This window comes from Hemiscyllium ocellatum, chromosome 5 (genome assembly GCF_020745735.1).
Source record: "Hemiscyllium ocellatum isolate sHemOce1 chromosome 5, sHemOce1.pat.X.cur, whole genome shotgun sequence".
Taxonomy (NCBI): Eukaryota; Metazoa; Chordata; class Chondrichthyes; order Orectolobiformes; family Hemiscylliidae; genus Hemiscyllium; species Hemiscyllium ocellatum.
Window position 1 is genome coordinate 53,437,273 of NC_083405.1, and position 26,045 is coordinate 53,463,317.

Consider the following 26,045-nt stretch of genomic DNA (forward strand, 5'->3'; position numbering starts at 1 on the left):
GGCACACCAACATCAGCGTTTCACATTTTTGCTCCCTAATCAAGTCTCCTCATTCACTATACACCACCAAATCCAGAATCGGATTTCCCAATGGACATGTAATTAGAACCCCCTTTTTACTTGTTTTGAAACATTTTTTTTTGCAGCGTCTAAAGTCAACTTTTATAGTGCCACGTAATGACATAGTGTAAATACCATTATTATGAACATTTAAATATCTGATTTTGTTTTAAGTTCCTAGATTTTTTTGGGGAGGAAATGTGTTGACATTGTTTTATTTATAGTTATAACTATATGTTATCAAAGAAGTTCAAGCATGAGACCTATTAATGGGAATGCAAGACTTCTGTAATTTATAGGTTATCTTGTGAATGTTCTAAGTGCAAAACAACAGTATTTGAAAGTCATGGTCTGAACCCTCTATCAGTTTGATTTGATATATTTAATTTCTAAGTTTAAATGCTTCATTCGTTGCCACGCATCTGCAAGGGTGACCCTTTAACTCCAAAGTTTTTGGTATCACTGGTAATGATCACACAAAGGTCTTGAATAATGGTTTCATATATTATTTCATGTAGCAGTCTGGTTTCCTTGGAATTTATTAGAAAACCGTTGACCAAGAGACTGCTAAAATGGTAATTGGGCTATCTGCTGCTGTCTTCTGGAAACTTACTCTTGCTGGTCAATCAAAATGTCAGGATTCCTATAGATAGCACACAATATTAGATGGCCTTATTGCCAAAATCAAGCAGATTGTGAGCTATTTGCTCACTGTGCAAGGTTGATGATAAAATAAGCCAAATCAAAGCCATTCTCCAGGACAATAGCTACCTTGATCAAATGATTTTTTTTTTGCTGTATATGACTCAAAAACATGAATGGATTCTAAAAATTCCCTGTCTGTCTCAGAATAGAGAAAGTAATCTAAAAGTTTAAGCAACAGGTGAAACCAGCTTTTTTATGTTGTATCTCGTCAATAGCAACATCTGCGGTGTTCATCAATAACAGAATGCTGCTGTGAAGCCAGAGAGGCCATTCTACCTATCCCACATAATGTAGTCTATGAATTTCAGTTCCAGTGTGATACTCGGGAATGTGGACTATACACGATGAAGACTGGCAGATGAGAGAACATTTTTAGCTGTTTGCTGTATCCAACTAGATTGCTCTTGCAAAACCCACAACATATTGTTCTACATGAGATGCGATTCTGAAATTAGACAGCATTTACTGCATAGCCATCAGTGTGCAAAGGATTATACTAAAAGAACATATCCACACGTGACACGTATTTCAAGATAACAAAAGTTAAAAGCTGTTCCATGTTCATTTGCCAGAGCAATGCCTTGACTGATTAAAGCCAACTGCCCGATTTAAAATTTAAATAAAGCTTAGTAGTTACCTTTCTACATCATTAGCTGGCGCCTTGTCCATGAGTCTATATGATAACCAAATCAGCACTCTCCCTTAAGTAACATAAATGTGTTTCCCTTCACTTTATATCTCTTGTGAATTGTCCTGATAAGTGCAAGCCGAATATCGAGCTGAAAGTGTGCCCTTTTTCAGCAATTACTATGTGTTTCGTAAAGAATGTAAGGTTTGAGTCTGTTCTACCTAAGTCTTTGGTAACCAGATAGTCATAATACTTAGTATTTGTATTAACTTAAGCTTGAGATCGTTTTACTTTTTTTGATTTTATAGACTTATCTCATTAGAAGAAGAAAAGGAGGATCAAGAATGCAGCACTTCAGGTATTGTTAAATAATCTTAAACAGTCTGCCCGAAGGGAAACGTTTGGGCTCCAGAATGGTGGCTATGGCACAATTTTGCTATAAGCGACATGGTCACTACCTTTGACGATGATGTCAGCATGAGCACGGCCGGAAGTATGCTGAATTAACAGATTGGAATACTAATCAACATTGTAATGTTGATTTGCCATTTTTGGCATCGGCTTTCTGGCTAACATCCTTTCTTAATCTTGCACAGTTGAACATTCGAACTGCACTACAAGCACTTATTTAAAGAGAACATAAAACAATTTCATGTTAGCTGCTATTTGATTTCTCCTGTCTTTTTATCACTTCATAGGCTGTGGGCATTGCTGGCTCAGTCAACAATTGTTTTTAAACTGAATGAATGATTTGCTGGGCTATTTCAGAGGACAGTTAAGAATCAACCACATTGCTATCACTGCAGATACGTTCACTAGTTTCCAGAGTTGCTTAAAATTATTAAAAGGTATATGAAGTGTGATAAAGGACTTGGATGTGAGTTTGAGGATTTTCAGAAACCACTTACAGCAAATTCAGGGAAATCACCTACCACCTGCAAATTCCCCTCCAAGCCACAGACTCTCCAGACTTGGAAGTATATTGTTATTTCTTCACCAACACTGGGCCAAAATCCTAGAACTACCTCTCCAATATCATTATGTATGTACCTACACCACTAAACTGCAACAGTTCAAGAAAACAGTTCACCATTACCATCTCAAGGCAAGTTAGAAATGGCCAACAGCAGCTGGCATGGCCAGTCATTTCACATCCTGAATAAAGGTTATTCTAATTTCAGAAACAATTATGCCCAGGTTTTGTGGCTTAACATTGTTTCTGCATCAGAGATAAAAGTATATGCAATCCGTTTTGAGGTAACTTTCATTTTGCCAATGCTTGAGCACTTTGGCTTGGCTAATAACCTGAGTAGTTAAGGCCATTGCCTAAATTAGCACCTTGTTGTGCTTTAATTCACAGAACTGCAACATTTCTTGACTCACCAGCATTATTCATGTTAACCTGGGAGCCATGATCACATTTTCAAAACGACACATGTATTTTTCCTTGCCAAGAGCACTATGGGTTAATTTGTCTGTTATCTCCTAAACCTTTTTGTTCAGCCCTGTCTTCAGCAGGTAGGAATTCATATAATTTTCTCTCATTTGAAATATTTGTCAGAAGTCTGATTTTGCACTTGGATATTTCTAGAAACTCCTCTTTCCCTTGTAATGGAAAACGAAGCCTTTTCATCTTTGGAGCCAATGTCTTCAAGCAATCAACATAAATCAGGTAATCTTAACATTCGTGCATTTATCATAATGCCTATAAGGCCTTTTTTTTTCTTTCCAGGGGATCTTTGAGGAAAAAAAAAGAGCTAACACATTTTAAAAATTTTCCCTCAATAGAGTCTATAGATGATTTGTTAGATTTGAAAAAGGAAGAAAAAGGATCTCTCCCTGTGAGTGGTAAGTGTAAAGAAACCAGAAAGTATTTGGCCAAATCAATTTAGTTGAAAATTAGCTGATCATTGATCAAATCAAAAAATGTGATTGATTGCAAATGTCCTTAATCAATATAATTATGGAATGCTGTATATGTAGTTCTCAATTTGAGTCAGTCCATAATTCACAGTACTGTAATATACTGGCCATCTGTTTATTATCATTGAAATTTTTTTTTCCTGGTGCTTTCTATGGTTTAATCTCAAAATACTTTAATTTACTCATTTTGATTGCATTTTGCTGTGATTTATGCAAAAATATTGATTTAATATTAGTTTGTGCCAATGTTTGAATTTAGCTTTGAGAAATTAGAAGAAAAGAAGTGGTGGAAGTGACAGTTTAGCAAAAATAACAAGGCAGTTTCCTCTGCATGACAAGAAAAGTTAAATCAGGAGTTTGTTTTTTCCAATCATGAATATTTGGTCCATTACTAACTATAATGTTTAAATCATTTCCTTTTATTGTTGGTGTGCTGTAAGGGATGTGCTGCCAAATGACAAAGGATAATGGCCCAAATTTTGCATTGCTGGTGAAGTGACCACCTTTTGCCATAATTATGCTGTGAACATTAAAGCATAAAAAATTAAGATTTTGAGGCTGAAAATAGTTTTTACCTACATTCAGTAAAAACTTGGCTGATTTTCTACTTCAGTTACGTCTTGCATTTCCCTAAAATTCCTTGATTCCATAAAGGTCCAAAAGAATTGCTTATCATCAATTTAATAAACTTAACTGTTAAGCATTTGCAACCCTATATGCTGGAAGATTGCAAAGGTTCATTATCCTTTAAGCGAAGAAATGTGTACACCTCTCCATTTTAAATGACCACTCTCTATCTCTGGTAGTAGTACTCCGTGTTATAAGTTCCCAAACCATTGAAAAACCACCTCCCATTGTTCACTTTGATAAGCCCCTCGATTTCATGTGTTCCAATTGGAACACCTCTCATTTGTAGTGTGGTGGTCTCGCCCTGGCATGGCAGTCTCAACTTGGCATGGTTGTTATCTTGTCCAAAAGGGCCGGTCTCAGTTTGGGGTGGAAGTTGTGTTTGGTAGTGGTTTCCAGGTATTCCAGCATTCGTCATTTTAATCGACTTATCCCAAACCAAGGTTTATCTGAGATGAACTTTTCTTTAACTTTCACTTTTTTTTTCTTATCTATAACTTAGGTGGTTAATACAGGCACCATGGTGTGGCAACTTATAAAACTTTTCACTTTGTTTTGTAAAAACACATGTAACAATAAATTGCTGTTCTATTCTATTCTTCTAAAGTCATTTCTCGTAGGATGATCCCCTCAACTCTGGGAATAAATGTAGTAAACCTTCTTTTAAGGCATTGTATCTTTTGTTAGATAAGGAGAGCAAAGGCAGTTTTCAATTCTCTTTCCTATAGTGAGTTAGTGACTGTAGGTATTTAATCAGGCAGGAGAATGGCAGTGGTGACTCCAACACATTCCTGCCTCCATCCCGTGGAAAGGCCTACCTGCCTTGCTGACAATTAAGGTCCTTCAATGGGTAACTTGTGTATACTGCACACTTTAAGTACAAGGTAAATGAACTTGTAGCACAGATTGAATTTGCCAAATTCAGTGTTATGGGCATTATAGAGGTTACAAGGCAATCAGGTCTGGAAACCAAATATCGAAGGAAATGTGTCCTCTTGAAACAATGGGCAGATGTGACCTTGTTAGTAAAAAATGAAATTAAGTTGTTAGCAAGAAATAATTATAGGGTCAGGTGCCCTGAGGGGCAACATTTTCGTGCAGAGGGTGGTGTTTGTATAGAACAAGCTATCAGAGAAACAGACGGAGACTGTTACAGTTGCAACATTTAAAAGGCATTTGGATGGGTATATGAATAGCAGAAGTTCAGAGTGAAAGGACCAAATGCTGGCAAATGGGATTGGATTAATTTAGGATATCTGGCCAGCATGGACAGGTTGGCCTACCAAATGTTGGCCTAAAAAAAGTTGACATCTTGTTAATGAGGAATAACTTGGTTTTTAACTTTGAGCTGTTAGCAACAACTTTGCCCTCTGGAAAACCAACTTTGTCAGTTTATTCCATGATAAAATAGTTTTTAATATTAATCAAATTTGAGCCTTTAGCTTCTAAAGTGTACCTTTACTTCACTCTTTTTACAATATATACAATGCCAACAAAATAATTTGTGCATTTTACATCCTGGTTTGCTTCAATGTGAGTGATTGCTTACCCAGCAATGTTGTTCCAATTTTGTTAGAAAGGTGCAGTCCTTGAGATTTTTTAAAGGTCAGTTTCTCTGATATCATTGCTTTCAGCAAGAGGCCACAGTAGAATTAGATAGGTCTTCCACAGTTCACAAGACTAATTTAAGCAAATCCATAAATTGGAGCCAAACAATACAATTGAACCATTTGAACAATTTGCTTGTATCTACAGTCTTGTCAAGGCCCTGTAAATTGGCATGGAGCATAAAGAAATCTTTTTGTTCACTGATATCTTTATGAATAAATGGACAAAATGGTGGGATAAAATATAGTAGAAATCAAAACATAATACAAATTAATGAGTTTCAATTTCATTGCGCACTGAGTTAATTGAACTACATTTAGACGCAATTTCTCCTGATTCAGCTCAAAGAAAAAAATTACAAATTACTCTTGATATCTATTCAGAAAATGTTGCTGGAAGCATATTGCAAAGATTAAGCTTGGATGTAACACACTTAACAATAAAAGAAAAGTTCCCAACCCCCTTCTGATTTCACACATGAACGTTTTTCATATTTAATATTTTTACATTTAATATTTCAAATATGAAGAACTATGACAATCACATCTTTAGGAAGCAAAAAGTAAACCCTGAGGTGATAATTTTACATTTTTTGTCACTGTCTAAAGTGGGTGATAGTGAATTGGCAATCCGTTTTACATAACTCATGACCTTGAAATCATTGGTAGTAAAAGTCATGGGGTTGTGTACCGGGAGTGAGACTTGCTCAGTCAACTCATTGCTTCCGTTGTTAAAGACAAAAATCTCCTCTGAGTTCAAGGCAGGTAACCTTGTATGTTTATATGATTATCAAGAAGTTAAAAACTGTCGAAGTGTTACTTGCTACTATCCAAATAATCCACTTTTTCTTCTATGGGTTTTTTTTAGCTTTGGCTATTTTAAAATTCATTTAAATGACAAAAAGGTACATTGAGAGCATACAAAGAAGATTAATATGGGCATTACATTTTTGATTGAAGTTTCATAGCCTGACAATAAATGGATAACTGATGCAGACAGGACATTCCAGCTTTGATGCAATTAAAACAATATCTCCGTATGCTATTTTCATTCAGATCATTTTTGAGATTTGAGAGAGCAGGGTAAATACTGTCCAGTTATTTTAACATTGGTCAAAAAGAAGATACTGGAATCTTTTATTAACTTAGCAAAGTGTTCAGAAAATGTCAGTTCAGTCAGGTCAAGTTAACATGGTGATGTGAAGAGGGAATAATGTTGGATTAAATTGTTGGAGTTTTTTTTTGAAGCAGTAACAAGCAATATGGATAAAAGGGAATCTGTGGATGTGTGGCACTTTGATTTCCATTTTACAAAGGACCGTATCAGAGATCACCATGCAAAATAAACCCATAAGCAGTAAGGAGTAACATAATAGTGTGGATAGAAAATTGGTGAGCTAACAGAAAATCAAGTAGGCATAAATAGATCTTCTTTGGGTTAGCAAGATATAATGAGTGGCATGCCACACACTCGGGTTTGAGAAGTTGCAACTTCTATTATTGACTTGGATGAGCAAGGAGAAAATGAGGTCTGCAGATACTGGAGATCAGAGCTGAAAATGTGTTGCTGGAAAAGCGCAGCAGGTCAGGCAGCATCCAAGGAACAGGAAATTCGACGTTTCGGGCATCGGGACACACAATGAGGAAAGTGTGTCCAGCAGGCTAAGATAAAAGGTAGTGAGGAGGGACTTGGAGGAGGGGCGATGGAGATGTGATAGGTGGAAGGAGGTCAAGGTGAGGGTGATAGGCTGGAGTGGGGTGGGGTCGGAGAGGTCAGGAAGAAGATTGCAGGTTAGGAAGGCGGTGCTGGGTTTGAGGGATTCGACTGAGACAAGGTGGGGGGAGGGGAGATGAGGAAACTGGAGAAGTCTGAGTTCATCCCTTGTGGTTGGAGGGTTCCCAGGCAGAAGATGAGGCGCTCTTCCTTCAACCGTCGTGTTGTTATGGTCTGGCAATGGAGGAGTCCAAGGACCTGCATGTCCTTGGTGGAGTGGGAGGGGGAGTTAAAGTGTTGAGCCACGGGTTGGTTGGTCCGGGTGTCCCAGAGGTGTTCTCTGAAACGTTCCGCAAGTAGGCGGCCTGTCTCCCCAATATATAGAGGAGGCCATATCGGGTGCAGTGGATGCAATAGATGATGTGTGTGGAGGTGCAGGTGAATTTGTGGCGGATATGGAAGGATCCCTTGGGGCCTTGGAGAGAAGTAAGGGAGGAGGTGTGGGCGCAAGTTTTGCGGGCGCAAGTTTTGCATTTCTTGCGGTTGCAGGGGAAGGTGCCAGGAGTGGAGGTTGGTTTGGTGGGGGGTGTGGACCTGACGAGGGAGTCACGGAGGGAGTAGTCTTTTCGGAACGCTGATAGGGGAGGGGAGGGAAATATATCCCTGGTGGTGGGGTCCGTTTGGAGGTGGCGGAAATGACGGCGGATGATACGCTGTATATGGAGGTTGGTGGGGTGGTAGGTAAGAACCAATGGGGTTCTGTCTTGGTGGCGGTTGGAGGAGCGGGGCTCAAGGGCGGAGGAGCGGGAAGTGGAGGAGATGCGGTGGAGGGCATCATCGATCACGTCTGGGGGGAATCTGCGGTCCTTGAAGAAGGAGGCCATCTGGGCTGTACGGTATTGGAACTGGTCCTCCTGGGAGCAGATGCGGTGGAGACGAAGGAATTGGGAATATGGGATGACGTTTTTACAGGGGGCAGGGTGGGAGGAGGTGTAGTCTAGGTAGCTATGGGAGTTAGTCGGTTTATAGTAGATGTCCGTGTTGATTCGGTCACCCGAGATAGAAATGGAAAGGTCTAGGAAGGGGAGGGAGGAGTCTGAGACGGTCCAGGTGAATTTGAGGTCAGGGTGGAAGGTGTTGGTAAAGTGGATGAACTGTTCAACCTCCTTGTGGGAGCACGAGGCAGCGCCGATACAGTCATCGATGCAGTGGAGGAAAAGGTGGGGGGTGGTGCCAGTGTAGTTGTGGAAGATGGACTGTTCCACATATCCTACGAAGAGGATGAGCAACCTGAATGTATGGTAATTAAATTTGCTGATAACCCAAAGTTAGATTGGAAGTAAGTTGTAAAGAGGAAATATAGATTTTGCAAAGAAAAATAGATTGGTTAAATGAGTTTGGGAAATGTTTGACGTGGAATGCAATGAGAAAATGTGAGTTCAGCCAATTTGAAAGAATGGAAAAACAAAATATTACTTAAACGGAGAGAGAGACTGCTGAACTCTGAAGATGCAGAAGGATCTGGGTGTTCTGCCATATAAATCACATTAACGTGCAATTCAACAAGTAATTACAGGAGTGCGCATAGTGTCAGTTCCTGCAGGGCATAGAATATAAAAGTGGGAATATTCTGGTACCGTTATACAGGACATTGAGACCACCTCTGGAGTACTGTGTACAGTTTTAGTCACCTTTTTTAAGAAAATGTATAAATGCCTTTCATGGAAGGTTTATTCGACTGCTACCTGGGATGGGGGTTGGACTGTGTTGAGGAATTATATACTGTGGGGGAAAGCAGGACCTATATCCAATGGAATTTGGAAGAATAAGTGGTGATTTTTTTTTTAAATCGATAAAATCCAAAGAGGATTTGGTAAGATGGATACTGAAAGGTGCTTCCCCTTGTGGGAGAGAGTACAATTACTTGAAACATAATGTGACTTTAATTTAAGACAGAGGTGAGCAGAAATATTTAAGGCCAAGATGAGTATAAATATTTCAGACATAAATGGTGGGATTCGAGTTTATGGTGTGTGTTATGGAAAATTTCCACAGCAGTATGTTGAGGAGCCAACAAGAAGCTGAGCTATTTTAGATGTAGTATTATGAAAAGGAATAATTAACAATCTTGTTGTAATAATTGTCACAGACTCTGATGGTATAACTTCAGTGCATTGGGATATTTCCTGCTCATTGTTCCTTTGTCAAGTCTGTACTTGAAGGTAGGGATTTCAATCTCTTCTTATACCATGAGCCTGGCTTCAGTTTTGATGATGTGATTTTAAACACTGATTTTCTTGGGTGACCAAAAGCTTCACCAGAGATTTCAGGTGACACTGGCTTCTTTGTCAGTGTCAGCCTTTTGTGAAAAATAACTTCCTCAGTTTTAGACAGTACATTTGGATCGGCTCAGGCTTGGAGGGCCGAAGGGCCTGTCCCTGGGCTGTAAATTTTCCTAGTTCTTTGTTCTTTGATCTTGCCATGAATCCTAATCAATAGGGGTCAGGCGTATTTTTTTAAAACTTCTTTATGAAGAGTTTTAGTCTTCTGAATGTCAGGTGTAAGTCCTATCATCTTATATGCCTCAATAAATATGTTGATGATTCACTGAAGATCCATCGCTGGCAGAGTACTTGTAGCATTATCAGCATATTGGAGTTCAGTAACCGAAATTGGGATAATCTTAGTTTTTGATTAAAACCATCTTGAGAGTAAAGAGTTTGCGATTCAATCATTAAATACACTGCAGATCAGGAGACAGCTTGTTTCTTGTCAGGTTGAGCATGGCAGCTCGGATGATTGAATTAAAAAGTTAGGGTTATGCATTTATGAAACACATGCCCTACATAAATGTTACTCCATGAATGCAGTGAGCTCATATAACTTTGTTGTTTCAATCAAAAAAGGCTTTGTTCTTTGGAAGCAATTCCTCCAAAAAACCTAATATATGTTCTTGGGTCAGTTGACAATTTTTAATTAGATTTAAAGCCATGTGATTTGTGGATTTATAACTTATGAAACAAACGATTTATGAGTGTTATTGTAATGGACATCTCCAGTATTCTTGAGAAATTAATGGTCAGAAGAACAATGTTTGTTTGGAATTTGTTTGAGACTAAAATAGCAAGAGGCAGCTGAAATATTGGTTGGAGTTATCTGTAGGCCATCAAATAATAGTGATAGTATGGGGTGTGGCATTGGAGATGAGAAAAGCATGCAGAGTATACAGTTGGCAAGAGTGACTTCAGTCTGCATATAGACTGGGTAAACCACTTGAGCACCAAAGCAGTGGAGAGTGAATTTCTGCAGTGTGAATGGATAGTTTCTAAAGCAGTAATTTGAGGACCCAACTAAAGGACAAACTAATTGAGCATTATGGATCGAGAGTGTGTTGCTGGAAAAGCACAGCCGGTCAGGCAGCATCCGAGGAGCAGGAAAATCACGTTTCCTGATGCAGGGCTTATGCCCGAAATGTCGATTCTCCTGCTTCTCGGATGCTGCCTGAACTGCTGTTCCTTTCCAGCACCACACTCTCGACAATACTCTTTAATGGACTATTGCATGTCTTGCAGCTTGCTTACTACATTCCTTCAAAGTGAAAACAACTTCACAAAAAACCATTATGGCTAACAGAGGAAGTTTAAAATTATATAACATTAAAAGAAAAATGTCGTTAAAGTTGCCAGATAAAGTAGAATTGGGAAATTTATAGAAAGGAGGATCAAGAAACTGGCAAATAGACCAGGAATGCAATCTAGCAAAGAAAACATAACAATTGCCTGTTAAAGCTTCTAAAATAAAAAGGAAACATTTTGGGTAAAATGAGTGTGGGTCTATTACAAGCAGCATCAGGAGAATTTATAATAATAGGCAGCAGAGAAATGGCAGAGCGGCTAAATGATTACTTTATGTCTGTTTTCACTGAGGAAAGTTCCATCTCCAGAATTAGAGATCTAAGAGGCATTGAAGGAAATTAACATTAGTAAGAAAATTGTACGCGAGAAAATAAGGCTAAAAGTTGACAAATCTTTTGGACGTTACATCCCAAAGTGTTGAAGGAGGTGATTATAAAAATAGTTAATGAATTGGTGATTATCTTCCAAAATTCTACAGGTTCTGAAATGGTTCATGTAGATTAGAATATATACGTCACCCATTATGCAAGAAGGAAGCAAGAGAGAAAACCGGGAACTACAGATTTGTTAGCCTTACATGATTAATGGGTAAAATGCTAGGATTAATGATAAAGAATAGGGTAAATAGACACCTGGTTATAGTGACAGAGATGGAAAACAGTCCAACTTGTCCATGCTGACCAGATATCCAAAATTAATTTAGTCCCAATTATGAGGATTTGGCCTATATCCCTCTTAAATCCATCCTATTAATGTACCCATTCGGATGCCTTTTAAATATTGTAATTGTGCCAGCCTCCACCACCTCCTGTGGCAGCTCGTTCCACAGACACGTTACTCTTTGCGTGAAACAGTTGCCCCTTGAAGGCCATAGCAGAAGAGATTTGTCTTGTGCCTCCAACAGAGGTGAGGATTTTGTGTGAAGCTGGAAAAGCCAAGCAGGTTGGACAGCTTCCGAGGAACGGGAGGAAATTCAACATTTCGGGACAAAACCTTTTCCATGTCCTGCTGAAGGGTTTTGTCCTGATACATTGGCCTCCTTGCTCCTCGATGCTGTCTGACCTTCTATGCGTTCACATCTATTAACACTGGCTTTCAGCATCTGCAGTCCTTACTGTCTCCAGGTGAGGATCTTGTGTTTGACAAGGCATGTGGCCAGATCCATAGCAACAGACTCATGTTTGTCAGACTGAAATGAAACTTTTTTTCATTTCAAGCAGTTACAGGCCAGTGACGTCCATTATATCATAGATTCCCGTTTCTCCACATGCATTGCCTTCAATGTACAAACAGACGGGATATTAGAATTTGTTCTCCAAATCATTTTCACCTTGAGCAAATGCTTAGCATTCTTCTGTAACAATTCCAGTTGTAATGAATGCTTGAGCATCTTTAATAGCATCAATCTTCATATTGATTATGAGGAAAGCTTGCTCAACTGTCATTTGAATAGTGTTATAATTCAAATTCTCTTCATGTTTTTTCTTCCTCGCCATTTCGTTCATCATCTTAGACCTCCTACTGTGTATTGGCATGAATATCTTTGCTGATATATTTTGCATGCTTTTTCTCTGTGTGCAACTTGTCATAATTTTTAGATGCACTAAATGAAATTGGCTACGTGTATAGCCTTTGCATAATTTTCTCACACACCATGTCATGGTAAAATAGATGATTCTGAATTACATGAATCAAGCCATATGGTTATCATACCAATCGTCACAGCCTTCCCCAGCTATTAATTATTGGCCTCCAACTACAATGGTTTCAAATTTTCTTTCAATATTAAGTAATTCCTTACCTAAGATACAATATACTTGCTGTAGATGGAGTTCATTGAACATTCCGAGCACTGATCCTGGGATAACAGGATTGTCATTTGCAAAGAGATTGGATCAACTAGGCCTGTATTCACTAGAATTTAGAAGAACAAGAGGGGTTTTTACTGAAACATATAAAATTCAGATAAACCTGAACAGGATGGGTGCATGGATGATAATTCCTCCTGGAGTGAGGTGGGAGGGGGGGATGTGGTTGGGTGAAAGAAGGGGAGATGGGAGGAAATGTGGTGGTGGGGGGGGGGTGGTGTGGGGATCCATAATGAGGGGTCCTGGTTTCAGGATACAGGATAGACCATTAAGGGCTGAGCTGAGGAGAATTTCTGTTGTACTCGGAGGTAAACCCTGTTGAATACTCAATCACAGAAGCATTGGAGGTCAGGTCACTGAAAATATTTAAGACTGAAGTACATAGGTTTCAAGATACTAAAAGTGGAGGGTTATGGGAAGAGTGTGAGTAAGGTATTGAAATGTACAGTCAGCCATGATCACTTTAAATGGTGGAACAAGCTAAATGGGCTGAATGGCCTATTGTAGCTCATATTTCCTGCTTCTAATGCAGTGATTCTGTCTAATATTTGTTTTGAAAGGCCTGTATTTCGTAAATATCGTGACTAATACAAAACTGTGTCCAATAAATTAACATCTAAAAGATTGCGCTCCTTGGCTTTCTTTTGGTACCCTGCCACAAATTGGAACAATCCTGTAACTGCTGGTAGATCTTCAGCTACAACCCTTGGATGCAGAAGGTGTATTTTCTCTTGAGTTGATTTTCTAGAATGTCAGTCTCTTGGAGTTATTCTGAGTGAAGATCTATCAATCTTTACTCATTGCTCAGTCCCTTCATGCCCAGTGCAAACGTGATTTTGATAGCCTGTTTGTCTGTTTCACTCATTCCTAAATCTAGGAAACATTGTTCTATCCATTGGTGAACCAATTTGAATTCATACATTATATCCAATGTATTGTCTATGCTCTACTTTTAGTTATATTTGCTGATGTAAGAGGTGCACCTAAGAGCCAGAAATACCATTTAAAACCTGACAATATTTTGAGAAACAGCAGGTTAAACTCATAAATATACAGTAGACGAGAGTGCCGCAGTGTTTGGGGAATATAAAAGTGGACAAGCTATTAAACCTGTTTGAGTGCAAAATTAACAAGACTCTTCAAAAACAAAAGGCATGGTTTGAAAAATAACCGTGAAATCCCCAGTTGTTTGTAAAGTGTCGTAGAATTGCTATGCTGCATAAGGAGGCCATTTGCGCTATCATACCTGCACCAGCTGTCTGTGAATTTTAACTTGCGCCAATCTCCTGCCTTTTCTCTATAACCCTAGTTTTCTTTTTTGAAATAACAATGTAATGCCCTCTTGAATTACAGTGTTGAAACTACCTCTATCACACTTCAGGCAGTGCATTGCAGACCTTAAGTACCGGTTGTGTGAAAGTATTTTTCGTACCTGGCATTTGTATATAATAGCTTGTGATGGAGGGACTAGGAAGATGTCATGACTGGAAAAACAACTGGTCAAGCAAAAATAATGTAATCAAAAAAAATCAGAAGGAGGTACTGAATTTGTGCCAAGCCTAACTTGAAGTAGGTTGGCCAAGAGTTTATTTCCAGAACCCTTCCTTTCAAATTAATTATCGAGTAGACTATATACAATTGCTTAAGGGTTAGAGCTGGTAGATTGAATGACCTTTCCCTTTTACGTTTATATTCTGAATTGAAGCTAAAGTGTATTTAAATGCTACTATCAGACATAACTGGTAACCGTAGTTTAGCAAGAAGCTGAGCAAGTGTTGACCACATTTGCTTTCTACCAAAATTTTGACACTGGAGTCTGGCAGCTAAATGGTGGGACACTAGATTCTGAAAGTATGAAATAAAGTCCAGTGATTATGTTGTGTCCTTTTAAATGAATTTGTTCATCATAGCTATTGGGGTACATAGCATGGTTTTCTGTTCTGAAGGTTTAACTGTGTAAATCTTTTGAGAATATTCAATCCCATTATGTTTTTCACAGAAGCCAAATCTCAACATGATTATTTCTATCTCTCAATGTTCTCTTTAATGAACTTGTTCTTGCTGAGTATCAACAAGCTGTTATATAGGACAAGGTGGATTGAACAAATTTGCACTCACAGCGGGTAAAGATCTGGACTAGAAATACAAATCATGTCAAAATATCACCTTGTGGGACAGAATTTTTTAACCATTCAAATAAGCACAGATTTATAAACTTTATACTGTTCTTTTCATTCTGTGGTGAATAAAATAGAAAATACCTTTAAAAAAAAAGTGATAGATTCAGACTACGTAGTATTGAAGAGAAATGGAAACCATCTAATTTTTACAGATATTGTTTTATGTGTAATGGAGAATGATCAGAATGGGTGATCATTTGTTAACAAACATCGAATCATAGCTTGTGGTAGAAGATGGGATTGAAATAAGTGGTGAGGCTAAGAAAAAATAATGTGCACATAGATATAAAATTTCTCAAGAAAAAGATATTGCCAAAGAAAGAAGCATGGACAGAAGCACTTCTGCATTTTATTTAATATCCAATTAACATTTTGTCAGCATTCTTTACTCAACCAACCCATGTTTCGGTACTTTGTATAACAGAGCAATTATGGTCATAACAGAACTAATTTGAGGTAGTAAAGCCTTGTATCAAATTAATATTCTTATAATGATATGATCAAATAATTAATCTTTTTGTAAATTTCTGAGAATGAGTTTCATGTTTAAATATTCCCATGCACACTATCAACTTGCAGTATTTTCTGTGAATATTAATATCTGAATGGCATTATCTATTTTTAATTCTAGCTTCAACAGGTCTGCTGACCAACCCCATGGAATCTCGCACAAATGAGAAGGATGAAATGGCACTACTGAATGAAATCCTAAATGGTACTTCACTTGAGGAAGGTGACTTTAGCAAGGAATGGCAGGCAGTATTTGGAGAAGATCTCAGTTTCCCCAACAATCCAGCAGCTGGAGAATCAGACCAATTGCCATCACCTTCAGGCTTCCTTCCTTCTCAGTTGTTTGACAAAAGCTTGGGTAATGCATCATTTTCAGTTGCCAGTAAGTAAGGCTGTAACTTGATAGCAACATCTGCATAACATTTTAGATCAATTGCATTGCGTCCCTTTAAATTGCTTACCTGGTGACTTTATAAATCTATGTTGGAACTGAACCATTAATCGTGGTCCAACTTTACATAACATTGTGCTGTTTGATTTGTATGAATGCAAATCATTTTTAAATGTCAGTTTATGATTCAATATTTATATTGGTTATCTACAACTTCTCTTAATTAGTTTGCGAATCCATTTAAGGCAAAGTGCAATGTTTGTCCATAATTTGCATTTATTTTCCACAATTATAGTTACAAATGGTTGATGTTATGAATTGTTCCAAAAAAGAGCACTTGGATTGTCCCATATTACCTGTACTACTGTGTGTAAAAGAAAACCAATAAAATGATAATGAAATGAAACGCTACCACCAGTACAGATATTGAGAGGGAATACTCCAGCTGCTTTAATGTATATCTAGGAAACAGGCAGACAAAAGTTAACAAATGATGAAGGTATGTTTGGTAATATCTTGTGATTTTCCAACTTTTTGTTGCCTGTTTGCTATTTTTAGGTCTGATTGCTGCCATGGCCAGAGGACATGTGTGGGAAAGCATAAAGCTGAAATGGGTGTAATGCTGCTTAAATCTGCATTGATTTCCTGTACCAGTTGTCAGGCTCTAAATAGCCCATTAGAGTGCAAATGGGTGCAGATTTTGACGTGTGTGTGTGTTGCCTATTTGCCAAAGATATTGTGCAACCTAACCAGTAGCTAATGCTGTATTATAATGCAACTTTTTAAAATGGTATCAGGAGAAGCGATGTTATTCCTCCTGGGCTCTCCCATAAACAATCTTCCAACCTATTGCCTGTTTGTTCATGGCCACCCTGAGAATGATTCACCCTTCCCCAGATCTGATATTTGTTTTATTCTTACATTTGAATGTGGGTTTTGCTGGCTGGGTAAACGTTTAATGTCTCTGTGAAGGTGCTGATGAGCTATCACCTTGCACCCGTGCCATAATTGGTGCCTACAGACACTACAGTGTTGTTAGGATGGGAATTCCAGGATTTTATCACACTCGGCAATTTAGTTATCTTGCATCTGCGGCCTTTGTCTTTCAAGACGGTAGTGACTGTCTGTTTGGAAAGTGTTATTTGAGTAATCTTGGTGAGTTATTGCAGTGAATCATGTACATGGTTCACACTGCAGCCCTAGTACATCTGTGGTAGAGTGAGTGAATGTTGAATATAGTGAATGTCAGTTGAGCGATTTTTGTCCTGAATGGTGTCAAGCTTCTGGAATGTTGTTGGAGCTGCGTCTGTCCAGGCAAGTAGAGAATATTTAGTTATGCACTTGAGGTGTATCTTGTGGATGATGGGCAGGTATTGGGTGAGACAGAAGGTGAGTTACTGGCCACAAGAGTCTTGGCCTCTGACCTGTTCTTATAGTCACAGTATTTGAGTGGTTCCAATTCAAGTTTTGGTCAATTGTAATGCCCAGGATGTTGATGTTTGGGGTCACAGTGTTAGTATTGCCATTGCGTATAAAAGGCAATGGTTAAATTCTCTCTTGTTGTACATGGTCATTGCTTGGCACTTGGGTGACATAAATGTTATTTACCACTTAACGCCCAAGCCTGGATTTTGACCAGGTTTTACAGTATGCGGGATTGTTTCAGTCTCTGAGGTAATGTGATTGTTGCTGAACACTTCGAAAATCCACACCTCTGGACCTTAAGACCGAACATGTCATTGATGAAGCACTCGGAAGATGGTTGAACAGTAGGATATTTTCTCCCCCTACCTCCCATTGACTCCAGTTTTGCTAGGATTTGCTGGGAAAATGTTGATAAAGAATGCTGAGTTAATTGAAGCAAGTGGTACAATCGATGAAATGCGAAATAATCTATCTAAGGTTCATGCTTCCTGATGGTGAGATAGCCAACCTTCCTTCTGAGGAGGAAGGGCTTAATTGCTTAGCAAAAATCTGATATTTAACCTGTCACCCAATCATCACACGATCATACTTCTCACCATCTCTTGGGAAAGAAATCAAACATGTAGGTGAGTAGAGTTGAGAAGCTGCAAAAGGGAAAAAGATCCTGACAGGCCTCCTATCGTAGCCAGGATGTGGGAAAGAAAATAAATCAGGATTAGTAAAGGCATGTAAGAAATGCGATATTACAATAATTATGGGGGACTTCAATATGCAGTTGGAATGGGAAAATCAAGTTGGTAGCAGACCTCAAGAAAAGGTCCTCCTGAAATGTCAAAGATGGCATTTTAGAGCAATTTGTGGTCGGGCCCACTATGGGACAAGTATTTCTGGATTTGGTGATGTGTATTGAGACAGATATGATTTGTGAGCTTAAGGTTAGGAAACACCAAAGATGCAGTGACCAAAATATGATAGAATTCACCCTGTAGTTTGAGGGGGAGAAGTTTGAATCAGATATATTACAATTGAGTAAAAGTAACTGCAAAGACATAAGGAAGGAGTTGGCCAGAGTTGATTTGAAGCAAAACCTAGGAGGGAAGACAGTGGAGCAACAATGGCAGTAGTTTTTGGGGTAATTTAGGAGGCACAGCAGAAATTCATCACCCATAAGAAGAAACTTATTATGTGGAGGGCAAGTCAACCATGGCTGACAAGGGAAGTCAGGGGACAGCCCAAAAAAAGGTATACAATGTGGTGAAGATTTGTGGGAAGCCAGAGGAATGGATGCCTTTTAAAAACCAGCAGAGGATATCTTTTTTTAAAAAAAGCAATAAGAGAAATGTTAAGATATGAGAGAAAGCTAGTTAATAATATAAAAGAAAATTGCAGGACTTCTTTTTATAAGATGTATTAAAAGATAAGAGAGAGGCAAGAGTGGACATTGGACGGCTGGTAAATGAAGCTGGAGAACTATTAATGGGGAACAAAGAAATTAATGAGGAACTGCATAAGTACTTTGCATCATTTTTCACAGTGGAAGTCATCAGAATTCCAAAACTTTAAGACAGTCAGAGAACAGAGGTGACTGTAGTGGGCATCAATAAGAAGGTGCTGGGGAAGCTGAAAGATCTGAATACTCAAAGGAACATTATACCTGACAAATCTATTAGAATTCTTTGAGGAGGTAATGAGCAACTTAGATAAGGGAGAGCCAGTGGACATGATCTATTTGAATTTCCAGCAGGTCTTTGTCAAGGTGCTGCACAGAAGGCTGCTAAATAAGATGTTATAAGCATCGCAGCTGATCACATCACAGCATTAATATTCTGTTTGAATAGTTTACCATTCAGTTTACTGTTGAGCAAATAATTCCAAAATTCTTTTTACAGTAATATTCCGTTGTGATTTCCAAAATTAGTCATTCAGTTTTGAAATATAAATGTATTGTCAAGTGGGTAACACTGAATTCAGACAGGATATCTGGATGAGTTAGATTTACATACCAATTAGAGAGCAATGATTGATGTAAACACTTTAGTGTCAGTCTCATTATCAGGAGGATTACAGCTGAACTGACCTTGGTTAAATAATTTAAATTAATACGTTGCTTGAAAACATGTCATTCTCAAAGCAACTAAAGCATTGGAGTGAGAGAGAGGAAAAGCTGTAGTAAAGATTAAGTGTAGCTTCCTGCTTCATTTTCAAACTGAGAAATATATGTTTTGTTCTTGGTTGGAAAATGTGAAAACTGTTAAATAAAAGGACCAACTCCATGGCAAATATTTTTTTTATTTGCAAGAATTTTTAAAGTTATTTTCTCCTTTTTTTTTGTCTTGACACCACACCCCATCCATCGCTGAGATAGAATTGACCAGCTTCATTCTGAGCATTTGTTCTAAAAGTAATTGTTGAAAATTATCAAGGGCATCCTGGAAATCCCAAAATGCCTGATGCCAGCTGAGATCAAAATTTTACAGCTCAAGTTACCAAAAAGAGAACAGACACATATCACTAGTACCGTGTGTATCAAATCAATAATTTTGGATAAAGAGAGAGTCCACTAATGTTGAGTCAAAACTATAATGAAGATTTCATCAACTATGAGGATGAAAGAGAAGTGTATTTAAGGTAAAGAAGGCAAGGTTTTCATAATGGCTCACATTCCACAATTAAATGGGGTAGTATTCAATGCCCTCTTGTGTCTTCACTTGGTATCAGTGGGCATTTACTGAGGTGGAAGGGTGGCAGGTAGTGTTCCACCTTTGCTGCTATTAAGACCCCTGAGTGGATAATTAATGCTCTCCTGCCACTATTGCTATTCACCCTATGACAGGCAATCAACTTTCTGCTAACCCCACTCTACCACAACTCCTCCAACCAATGCTTACACATATTCAGTAATCCTGGGCCTCTGGAAGATGTGGTACTGGCAGCAGCTACCACTTCCTTGGTGACACTGCTGAACAGTAAGGTGTTGCCTTCCTCTGGATCTTGATGGATAGACTTTCTGCCTCAGAATCCTTGATGAAGCCCTGAAGAAGGGTTACACCCAAAACATCGACTTCTGCACCTCCTGATGCTGCCTGGCTTGCTATGTTCTTCCAGCCTCCTATCTACTCAGAATCCTTAATGACAGGAAAGGGACATTGCTACCCGGTTTGGTGCACGAATGGTCTAATCCTTAAAAGACCACATGTGGGGTTCTCGTTTGTTATTGAGCTGGCTGGAGATAGCTCCATCAATGAAAAACATCTCAATCTCAAATGGAACCTTCCCTGTCCACCACTGTGAAGAATTGTAAGGGTGACAGAAAGAGAAACATCTGTGAATATGGGATAGATGGAACTGTGAAAGATAGAGAGCTAGATTGAAAGAGAGCACAGCAACTAAGGGAGAGGTGATTTTGGCAGGTGGGTGGCAATATGAGAGCAGGTATGTGGGCTTTGATGGAATGAGTAGTTGGGCAGCCATCAGACTTCATGTCAAAGGGAGACAATTAGAAATCAGACCTGAGTGCAGAGGGGAAGAAAGAAAAATATCAGATGCAAAGAAGCAAAATTAGATTTGAGTAGAGACTTGGATGAGGCAGCCTGCAGAAGAAAGGGAATGGGAATTGAAAGATAGGGGAATGGGACTGGAAATTATGTCCAGAGAAGGGGGGGGGGGGGGGTGGGGGGGAGGCTTTGGGTGTATGGAATTCAGGCTTAGTGGAGGTCTGGGTTTGTGTAATCAAGATTTCATGGAGTCATACAGCACAGTAACAGATCCTTTGGTCCAACTTGTCTGTGTCAAGCAAATACCTTAAAGTGACCTAGTCCCATTTGCCAGGACTTGGCTTATATCCATCTAAACCCTTCCTATTCATGTGCCCATCCAGATGCCTTTTTAAATGTTATAATTGTACCAGTCACCTCTACGTCCTCTGGCAGCTTGTTCCATACGTGTCACTCTCTCTGCGTGAAAACCTTGCCCCTCAGGTCCCTTTTAAATCCTTGCCCTCCCATCATGCCCTCTAGTTTTTATATTCCCCTACCCTGGGAAAAAAAAAGATCTTTGCCTATTTACTCTCCCCATGCCCCTCATGGTTTTATAAACCTCTAAGAGGTCACCCCTCAGCCTCTGATGCTCTAGGGAGAAAACTGCCTATTCAGCCTCTCTCTATATCTCAAACCCACCAATCCTGGGAGCATCCTTGTTAATCTTTTCTGAACCCTTAAGTTTCACAATATCTTTCCTATAGCAGAGAGACCAGAATTGAATGCAATATTCTAAAAGTGGTCTCACCAATGTCCTTCACCGCTGTAACATGATGTCCATTTTAAAACAAAGGAAATAATATGTTTTCGTTTTTTACTATTTTCTATGCAGTACACTCTTGATTTTAGCTGTGATATTTTGAAGGTCACCAACAAAGGTCAAAAAAAAATTTGCACAATGCTAGGTACTTGTTATATCCCAGTGGGACAATGCATTGCAAATTGATCCCTGCTATTCCCAGAGTCTTGTCAAATGTTAAAGTTTTTAAGGTACACTCAGTACCCTAATTTAGTTGACCTATGCTGATGGAGTGTGCAACCAGGTTTTTCTACGAAATAATTTTTATTTATTATAATTAATTGAAAGCAGGTATGTGGACAGACAGGATAGTGAAGAAGGCATTTGGAGTGCTTGCCTTCATTGGTCAGTGCGTTGAGTATAGGAGTTGGGACAATATGTGACTTTTTCAGCCAGACCAGCTGATGGAGGTGGGTACAATTACAACATTTAAAAGGCATCAGGATGGATACGTGAATAGGAAGGGTTTAGAGGGATAAAGGCCAAATGCTGACAAACAGAACTAGATTAGATTAGAATATTTCGTTGGCACGAATGGGTTGGGCCGATGGATCTGTTTCCGTGCTGAGACAAAACTCTTATCACTGAGACAAAAAAACTGCAGATGCTGGAATCCAAAGTAGACAAACAGGAAGCTAGAATAACACAGCAAACCAAGCAACATCAGGAGGTGGAGAAGTCAATGTTTTGGGTATTAATCTTTCTTCAGGACTAAATGGGAGTAGAGGGAGCTAAAGATAGAGAGGGGGAAGGTGGGCTGGGGAGGGGAGAATGGCGTAATGATGAGGTAGTGATAGGTGGACACAGGTAGTGGGTACAACATGATTGGTCCATGGGAGGAATGAGTCCCGTTGGTAGGTGGAAGGGAAGGGAGGAGGTGGGACTGGAAAGGGAGTCAGGGGATCCTCAAGGGAGTCCTCTGGACTGTAGGTTTCCCAGGCAGAAGATAAGGTGTTGTTCATCTAGTTTGCAATCTGGTTCACGTGACAATGGAGGAGACCGAGGATGGACACATCAAAGAGGGAGCGGAAGGGGGAATTGAAATGGGTGGTGACTGGGAGGTCAGTCTGGCTGTTTTGAGCCAGGCAAAGATTGTTATGGACCAGGCCAGACCTCCCCCCTCAAAACATTTCAAGAAAGTAACCCTAACTTTGCTGGTTGTTTTAAGCAGGTGTAACACTGATATTCCAGGAATGATGCAGTTAGTCAAACTACATAGTTTTAAACAAAACAAACAAAAGAGAACAGATTACTTAATAAATTGACTTATCTGAAAACCCAGCAGATTATCCCAACTTAATGATGCTGTTCCAAATGCTTGCAACAATCCCCCCTAAACACCCCTTGGCACAAAAGATAAAATCAAACACAGGGTCTTATAGGAAAGATGTCACAGAGAGATGGCAGCATGGCACACCCTCTTCCATGTTGTTGTTGTTTCTTGGACCAGCAGCCTCAATACAGCCTGACTGCTTTCAGTGAGTAGCCAGACTCCCAAACCCAAACCAGAGAAAAGCGGAGCTGGGAGAACTGGCCCACTCCCCTTTCATTGTACAAGTGCTTTTTTTTTTAAACTTGAAAACCTTTTACCTGTGGTGGTATCTGTTACCTATAATCAAATTGGCCCTAAAACCCATCCAAGTCCAGATTTTTCAGAACCGGTGTTTTTATGGCCTCGTGGAAACAAAAATCAAGGACAAGGAAACCTTGTTAAAGGAGCAGCATCATCACAGGACGCTAAGTGAAGTGGTCACTTAGACTACATTTGGTCTCACCGATGTAGAAAAGACCATATTGAGAGCACCAATGCAGTAAACTAGGTTGGAGGAATTGCAAATGAACCTCTGGAAAGCCTGTTTGGGCCCTGGAAATGGGTAAGGGAGGTGTTGTACAGGAAGGTGATACGTCTCTCTTCAGTTATGGGGAAGGTACGAGGGAGGGGAGGGGAGGGGTGGGGTGGGGAAGAGGGGAGATGGTAAGAGTTGGTGGGGATTGTGATGTGAACCAACAAGTGGTCACCACCTCCTGATCTCTTATAAGCCTTATATCTTTTCTTTTTATTGCTGACGACTGATGCGACATCAACTGCCTTGATTCCTCATCCCCCACACCCACTCCAACCTCACGCCCTCTGAATGTGCAGTGCTCCACTCTCTCTGCACCAATCCCCATTTCACTGTCAAACCCGCTGACAAAGGTGGGGTGGTCATGGTGGTGGTAGTCTGGAGAATGGGCCTCTATGTTGTAGAGGCCGAATGCCAGCTCTCCAATACCACATCCTACCTCCCCCTTGACCATGGTGGCCCATCAGGTCAGTCCATGACCTCATTGCCTCTGCCTCTGGTGAGCTCCCCTCCACTGCCTCTAACCTCAAGTCCCCAGCCCTGCACTGCCCAATTCTACCTGCACCCCAAATCCACAGGCCCAATTACCCTGGCTAATCCATCATCCCCGCATGCTCCTGCCCCACTTAACTCATCTCATCCTATCTTGGTCCAATCACTTCCCACCTACACCCGGAATACAAAACATGTCCTCCACCTTTTTCAGAGGCTTGCACATCCCTGGCCTCCAGTGTTTCATCTTCTCTATGAACATGCAGCGCTTTTACATGTCCATACCCCACAATGATGGCCTGCAGGCCCTCAGTTTTTTCCTCTCCAACAGACCCACCCAGTCTCCCCCTGCCCACACTAACCCCGTCACCATGCCCTCCTCTACCATGCTGAATTAGTCCTCACTCTCTAACATTTTCTTAAATTCTTCCCACCTTCTCCAAATCCATGGGGTGGCCATTGGCACTTGCATGGGCCCTAGCTATGCCAGCCTCTTTGTTGGATATGTCAAACAGCCCCTCTTCAGTGCCTACACAGGCACTGTGCCCCAATTCTTCTGCCGCTACATTGATGGCTGCATCAGTGCTGCTTCCTGCACCCAGGCTGAACTGGAGCAGTTCATTGACATCACTCACAACTTCCATCCCGCCCTCAAATTCACTTTGCCTATCTCGGACACCTCCCTCCCCTTTCTTGACCTCTCCATTTCTATCACTGGCAACAGTTATGGACTGACATTTACTATGAACCCACAGACTCCCATAGCTACCTGGATTATGCCTCCTACCTGTATCTTGCAAAAACTCCATCCTGTTTTCCCAATTCCTCCATTGTTGCTGCATCTGCTTTGACGAGGAAACATTCCACTTCCAAGCATCCCAGTTGTTTTCCTATTTCAAACAGCTCTTGTCTCTCCAACAAACCCCCACCCCCCGCCGATGTCGTCCAAACAGACTTCCATTCCCCACTCAACTGTTGTATACGCCCCCTGTCCAAGCATAATAAAGATCGGGTCCCCCTAAGTCCTCACTTTCCAATCCACCGTCCTCCATGTCCAATATTCCCGCGTCAAACACTTCTGCCAACTCCAGTTAGACCCTACCATCCAGGACATCCTTCCCGCCTCACTCCTCTCTGCCTTCTGCAAGGACTGTTCCCTTTCCCACTCCTTGGTTTCTACCACACTCCCCACCAACTCCTGAGCCGAATTTATAAAGATGTTCCCCCTTTGAACATAAAATTTTCTGTTGTTTTGTAACGCGTCACCAAAACAGAGGCAGTCTTTGATTGCCTTAAGTAATTCAAAGTACATTTACCTGCAGATACCTGACTGTATTTCAGCCATACATTTGCTGACTTCTTTTAGTATTTTGCTTGCAGTACTGTTAAGTGTTATAATCTGCAAGGGTAAAGCATATTATTCTAATAACTGTCAAGTTGCTGTTTAGATTAGATTCCCTACATTGTGGAAACAACCCCTTTGGCCCAACCAGTCCACACTGGCCCTCCCAAGAGTAATCCACTCAGACCCATCTGACTAATGCACCTAACGATATGGGCAATTTAGCATGGCTAATTCACCTGACCTGCACATCTTTGGACTGTGGCAGGAAACCCATGCAGACATGGGGTGAATGGGCAAACTCCACAAAGACAGTCACCCAAGGCTGGAATTGAACCCAGGACCCTGGTGCTGTGAGGTCCATCGTGTGGCCCAGATATGAATACTCAGCATGTTACGGACTTCGTTCATTCCCAGGGAAAGAAAAAGACAAATGCATGATGCAGAATAATAGGGTGGTTATGGTAGGGGATTTTAACTTTCCAAACATCGACTGGGACTGCCATAGTGTTAAAGGTTTAGATGGAGAGGAATTTCTTAAGTGTGTACAAGACAATTGTCTGATTCAGTATGTGGATGTACCTACTAAAACTTGACCTACTCTTGTGAAATAACGCAGGGCACGCTGACTGAGGTGTCAATGGGGGAGCACTTTGGGTCCACCGACCATAATTCTATTCGTTTTAAAATGGTGACGGAAAAGGATCGACCAGATCGAAAAGTTGAAGTTCTATATTGGAGAAAAGCCAATTTTGATGG

General features: G+C 40.1%; 1 protein-coding gene across 7 annotated transcripts in view; it reads left to right on the forward strand.

Annotated features, from left to right (window-relative positions):
• Window positions 1-26,045, forward strand: part of ica1 (islet cell autoantigen 1) — a 129,380-nt gene that overhangs the window by 82,266 nt on the left and 21,069 nt on the right. For 5 of the 7 annotated variants that reach the window (XM_060824747.1, XM_060824746.1, XM_060824749.1 and 2 more), the window contains 4 exons: window positions 1,702-1,751; window positions 2,985-3,065; window positions 3,182-3,241; window positions 15,579-15,839. In XM_060824747.1, coding sequence (XP_060680730.1) covers window positions 1,702-1,751; window positions 2,985-3,065; window positions 3,182-3,241; window positions 15,579-15,839 — 452 coding nt within the window. The remainder of the gene's footprint in view (window positions 1-1,701; window positions 1,752-2,984; window positions 3,066-3,181; window positions 3,242-15,578; window positions 15,840-26,045) is intronic. The other 2 variants (XM_060824751.1, XM_060824752.1) reach the window with 2 other exon arrangements.